Here is a 6,245-nt window from a genome sequence, read left to right as displayed (position 1 = left end):
CCGGCCGGGGCCGGACTTGGCCGGATTTGAAATTCAAAAACCGACCGGGGCCGGAGCCGGATTTTAGTTACCATTTTACATACGTTTGAAAAAATATTCACATTTACGGTTATTTACATGTTGAACATCAAAAAATAACACCAAGCAAATAGTTATTTAATTCAAATATATGAATAAGTTGTGATACGCCAAATTCTGTACACAAAGATCAGCTTATAATTTATGCATATTTGCATAACCCAAGTTAAAGCACAAAGAAAATTGTCCAAGCTCACCGCACAATTAGTGATGTAATTGTGTCATGTTTACCTAGCCTAACCTTTAACATACCATGTTCTTAAATTATGTGCTTATGTATCTCTCTCTCTCTCTCTCTCTCCCTCTCTCTAAATATATATATATATATATATCTTTATATATATATATATATTATGTAGCTATATGATCCGTCATGTGCAATTATCAATATATAGTATATACACGTGCACAAGTTCTTTTACACAAAGATCAGCTTATAATTTATGCATAACCCATGTTATAGCATAAAGAAAATTGTCCAAATCACCTCAAAATTAGTGATGTTGTTATTATGTGTCATGTACGCCTTTAGCTTAGCCTTAGCCATTAACTTATTGACATAAAATTAATTGAATTCAATAAAATTTTTTTTTCTATTTCTAACATTTTTAAAAGTTGATAGACGCTTAAATCCGGCCCTAAATCCGGCCACCAAATCCGGCCGGGGCCGGATTTGACCGGATTTGAAAATAAAGCCGGATTTTGGCCGGAGCCGGGGCAGAACTTCGGTGCATCCCTAGTGGATTATAACATTTTTTTTCTCGTTGACAGGTTATTTTATAAAAAAAAACACAACATAATCAAACTGCATCAACTTAATTGGTTCAACTCAAAGATGAGTTTAAAAAGCGAAATCTTGCTACAAGTGGAAACAGTAGAGTTTTGATAGCAGATAGTTTTTAACCAGCCTAAATGGAGCCTTGTTTATGAAAATGAAAATTCAGATGATTTTAAGTTTGGCTATCAGAAGTTATCTCGCGAAATAGATAGGAGGGAGACGGCACCGTGTAGAGAAAGCACAATTGAATTTAGAAAAAATAAATATGCGAATTTTTATTTTTTTTTTTAAATTCAAATCCGTCTTTTGGTTGTCTATAACCAGGTATAAATTTAAATTCATGTCTTTGGAAGCGGATTTAAATAAAGTTCTTTGTTTGGATTTTGAAAAACAGAAAATTTTTGCATATCCTTTTTGATTTTTTGGAAAAAATTTGAGTGGTATATTTTATTATATTTTGCTCATTTTTAAATAAATTAATTTAAAATAAAAAAAAGCAAAAAATTAAATATTACACTTATATTTTTCAATTCATATCATCAATTTTTTAAAATTAAAAAATATTGGCACAACTTTGGGTTTGTAATAAATGCGGACATGAGATGGAGATGTCGTCCAAAAAAAACTTGAAAGACGGGGTAGGTGGTTTGTTGATGTTTCAACAACAATTGTAGGACAACTTTGTCAATCCGGCATTGGAGTTTTTTTTTCCAGAAGAGCAAACTTCTGATTGAAAAATATATCATGGTAAATGTACTTTAATATAAATGGATATTGATCAAAAAAATAAAAATTATGGCTGAATTCAATTATGTGAGTAATTTTTTTTAGATGACGTTCTACTGGTCGTTGAACAACATAGAACAAACAACTATATCAACGCTTTTGCAAATATCGCAACACTCCATAGTTGATTTGTTCAATTTTTTTGCGAGAGCTGTGTTTTTCATGGATAGCCGCTCAACCTATGCAAATCGGGGGTCCTGGTCACATAGTCCAGATTGACTCAAAATGGTGCTGCAAGACCTGTTCGCCAAAGATGCGTCTTTAGTGGAATTTACCAGGACACCAACGAATATTTGGAGGTACGCCAAAGACAAGTTCAAAAGAATGAGAGGGACATGTGATAACCACTTGTCTTCCTATTTGGATGAATTTATGTGGCATAGGAGCATTGCCAGAAATGAAAATAAATTTGAAAGGGCGCTCATTCTTATGAAGACATTTTATCCAGTTTGAGAATGTCCCAACAAAAGGCTCTTTACAGAGCAGAGATGGGCAAATTACACACTATATTGTAATTTCGATACAAATTACAAAATACTCTAAATATTGTAATTTCGATACCAGTTACAAATTACATTTAATAAAAGAGCCAAATTACTAATTAAAAATTACTAATTTCAAATTACATGAAATTAAATTACATCCAGCCAGTTTGAATAAATGAAGAGAAAATTTTTTTTGAAATTATTTAAACATTGATTTTTCTTTGCGCTGATATTCTTTGAAGTCATTTTTATATTTATCTATTAAGTTATTTTCTTTCTATCAACAATCTGTTCAATCATTTAACGAATTACTGAAGAAAGAAAAACACTATTCACCTCTACTCTTGATTTTGCATATCCTTTGATGTCATTTTCATATTCTTTTATTAATTTGCTTTCTTTCGATCAACAATTTGTTCAATCGTTTAATGAACGACTGAAGAAAGAAGGAAAGAAAGGAAGAAAGAAAAAAAGAAAAAAAAAAGAAGTGTCAAACATCAAAGAAGTAAACTTTTTTGATGTAGCTATATGACCATAAAACTTCAAAGCAGCAAATGAAATTTTTAATCAAATAAATTTTTAGAATTTAAAAATTTTTTTAGAATTTCAAGAAAAAAAAATTTTCAATAATAATAATAATAATAATTTGTGTAAGTATATCTGTTCACTCACATATAAACTATATTTTTTAGTCAAAATGTAATTTGAAATTACTTTGAAATTACCAAATTACGTGAAAGATGAAATTACTAAATTACAAATTACTTAAAAAGTAATTTCGATACAAATTACAATTGTAATTTGAATTACGTAATTTCATTACTTGAATTACATTACTGCCCATATCTGTTTCAGAGCCACGCAAGGGACTATCGTCAAGCTACGAAGTGCTTAAAATTAAATATAAAATAATAGCAAAGAGCCATTGTTATTCCTTATACAACCGAAACAAAGTTTTATTTTATAACTTTTTATAAGTTTGTTAAATAATTTAATTTATGCTAAGAGAATGGATTCGTTTTTCGATTATGGAAATTTTTCAATGCATCGTAAATTGCGTCGTAAATTATTATCATTTAATTATAAAGAGAAGATTAATAAACACCTATTTTACCAAATTGTAATTTAATTCTTGATACAAATTTTAAAATCTAATTTCACTTTTAAAGCTTTACATCTTTTCATCATTGTCTGTTTAGTTTCTATGCATGTAATAAATGACAATAAAAAAAAACTGGGTGGAGTTTAACGGCGTATTCTTCATGATTAAGAATAATGCTTTCTTAACACGAGGGTGTATATTCAACAGTTTTATCTTTTTTCATTTTGGGGAGATATTTTTTGTGCGTAACCACTATGTTGTACAGGATAGACCACCATTGTAAGTACCAAATGAACCTCGCATTTGTTAATAGTTACTTGAATCTATTCAATCAATCAATCAATCAATTAGCTTATAAAGCGCTATTTCCGCGATGTTCAACAGCGCTCCTCAATGAATTTTGAAAACAGATGGGTCTTGAGATCCGCTCTGAACTTCGCAAGTGATGGAGAAGTAGTCAGAGAAGTAGATAGAGAGTTCCAGAGAAAAGGACCAGAAAAAGCAAAAGCAGATTTGGCAAAAGAGTGTTTAACACGAGTTAAGAAAAAGCGAGAAGAAGAAGACGATCGTAAACCGGGGCGTTCAGGTTCAATTAATATATCTGATAAATACTTAGAAAATAATTTAGATTGAGACTTATACGTGAACGTGCAAATTTTAAAAATTATTCTATATTTTATAGGTAGCCAGTGCAAGAAAACAAGATATGGAGATATATGAGAAAAGAAAAAGGCACGAGCAACTAGACGAGCAGCAGAGTTAAAAGCTTTACTTAAAGGATAGAGTATAGAGTCAGGAAGACCATAGTAGAGCGAGTTACAATAATCAATCCTAGATAAGACTAACAAAGTAACAAGAAGGAAAAGAGTAGGATCATCAAGAAAAGGCAAAATTTTTTTTATTCTACGTAGATGAAAGTAAGAGCTTCTAACAACACTATTAATCTGAGAAGAGAGAGACTTTGTAGAATCAAAGATAAAACCTAGACTACGAAACTTATGAGAGACATCAAGAGTTTTAGAATCAGGTAAGATAATAGGAGGAATAGTAATAGAGTGTTTAGATTTATTAAAACAAATTAATTCAAACTTAGAATCATTAAGTTTAAGACACATAGAGTCAGACATAGAGTCATTACTAAATATTGATTTTTTTTCATTTTCAAAATTAATAAATAAATATTGGTTATGAATTTTGATTATTAAATAATATTTTGTTGCATTTTAAATTGTAAAAAAAAATATTAAATATCGAAATCTTCAACCAGATCTAATACAGTTCCTCATCAATTTTCGATTGGTCATCACTATTTATCACACATGGACCACTTAAATTAAAGGACCTAGGTGTAATTGTCGACAATAAACTCAATTTTAATTATCATATCAATGATATTGCTCGTAAAGCTTCTTCTCGTTCACGGTTAATCACCAGATGTTTTACCTCCAAGGACAAGGACCTACTTATTAAAGCTTTCTGCACCTAAGTACGTCCTTTGGCTGAATATGCCTCATCTGTGTGGAATCCACATTACAAATATCAAATAGACAAAATTGAAAGTGTACAGAGAAGATTTACAAAATCTATTCCGTTTCTACATCATCTCTCATACCTGTCTCGATTGCATGCGGTTGGAATGGATACTCTGGAGCGTCGTAGGCTGATTTCTGATCTATGCCTTCTCTACAAAATACTTCATAACCTCGTTCAAACTGACCTAAATAGTCATTTCATTTCATCACTGTACTTATCAACTCAAGGACATCAAAGCAAATTGCGTGATTTCAACATTAGTGACAACTCAACCAAATATTTCTACTGCAACCAAATCATTCGAATATAGAATACGTTGTCCGTAGATGTCGTTTCTTCAACCTCATATGCTCTCTTCAAAAATCGGTTGCGTTCTCTCGATTTAAATTAATTTCTAACTATTAAATAACTATCAATATTATGTTTTCTTTTTTTCCCGGATAATATTCATTTTTTTATTGTACTATTTCACAAGGATGTGTTATCAATGTCAACTATGATTTTTCTAATTTACTTTTTTTCTGTTTCGACGGGCATTTTATAGAACTTAGTTATTTTTATTATTTCTGTCTAGATAAGTGGTTATTATGAAACAGGAATTTTGACGGTTCAGGTTCCAGGACATGTGATAGCAGGTAAAGGAGAGCGTTAAGTTGGATCATTAACTAGTGCTGAAAGAGGAACATTAATTACAGTGTGCAATAGGAAGGCATCAAAACATCTAGAAAAAATAAAGCTTCAGAAAACTTATTTGATGAAAACGATTTATGCATCGTTTGTGGAGAAGCTGGGCGAGATAAGGAGATGTGGTATTGATGCCGAAATAGTGCATGGGCGCAAGAAGTGGGCGCATGAACTATGAATAAGCGCATTTAGTGCTTTGAATTACACTTGTTAATTTTTCATTAACTTAGTTTAAGTATATTTTTGTTTTATTTTATGTAGATTTAAAAAATTTTTCAAAAATTCTATTTTCTTTTATTTATTTGTTTTGCTTCATTGGTCCATTCACTACTTTGCTTAGTCGTTCAGTATACCGTCATGGTACTGAATGGACCATCATAAAAATTTGAACCAATTTAAAAATTAAAAAAATTTTCCGTAATTTGGAAAGATAAAAAAAATTTTGCCGGCTGCTCAAGAAAATAAAGAATCAAAATCAGTTATTAAAATAGTTGTAGGTGATTTCATTCAACAGTGAAAAAAGCGGCCCATCCATTCTCCGTCTCCGCTTAAATCAATTCAATCAATCAATCAATTAGCTTATAAAGCGCTATTTCCGCGATGTTCAACAGCGCTCCTCAATGAATTTTGAAAACAGATGGGTCTTGAGATCCGCTCTGAACTTCGCAAGCGATGGAGAAATAGTTAGAGAAGTAGGCAGAGAGTTCCAGAGAAAAGGACCAGAAAAAGCAAAAGCAGATTTGGCAAAAGAGTGTTTAACACGAGTTAAGAAAAAGCGAAACAAGAAAACAAGAACTGG

The 6,245-nt window shown here is 31.1% G+C and overlaps 2 protein-coding genes across 2 annotated transcripts; both read left to right on the top strand.

Annotated features, from left to right (window-relative positions):
- Positions 1-1,867: 1,867 nt before the first annotated feature.
- HELRODRAFT_163905 (hypothetical protein) lies at positions 1,868-4,561 on the top strand (the record flags this gene model as incomplete). The annotated part of the gene is made up of 3 exons (XM_009027638.1): positions 1,868-2,089; positions 3,614-3,815; positions 4,497-4,561. The coding sequence occupies 3 exons, from the start codon at positions 1,868-1,870 to the stop codon at positions 4,559-4,561; spliced, it is 489 nt and encodes a 162-aa protein (XP_009025886.1).
- A 220-nt stretch (positions 4,562-4,781) lies between these two features.
- Positions 4,782-5,072, top strand: HELRODRAFT_67951 (hypothetical protein; the record flags this gene model as incomplete). The annotated part of the gene is made up of 1 exon (XM_009026919.1): positions 4,782-5,072. A coding segment is annotated over one exon (291 nt), but the record flags the coding sequence as incomplete, so codon positions are not given.
- Positions 5,073-6,245: the final 1,173 nt, after the last annotated feature.

Source organism: Helobdella robusta (assembly GCF_000326865.2).
Source record: "Helobdella robusta unplaced genomic scaffold HELROscaffold_5, whole genome shotgun sequence".
Lineage (NCBI taxonomy): Eukaryota > Metazoa > Annelida > Clitellata > Rhynchobdellida > Glossiphoniidae > Helobdella > Helobdella robusta.
Note: the sequence above shows the minus strand (reverse complement) of the source record. Positions and strands in the feature narration are given on the sequence as shown.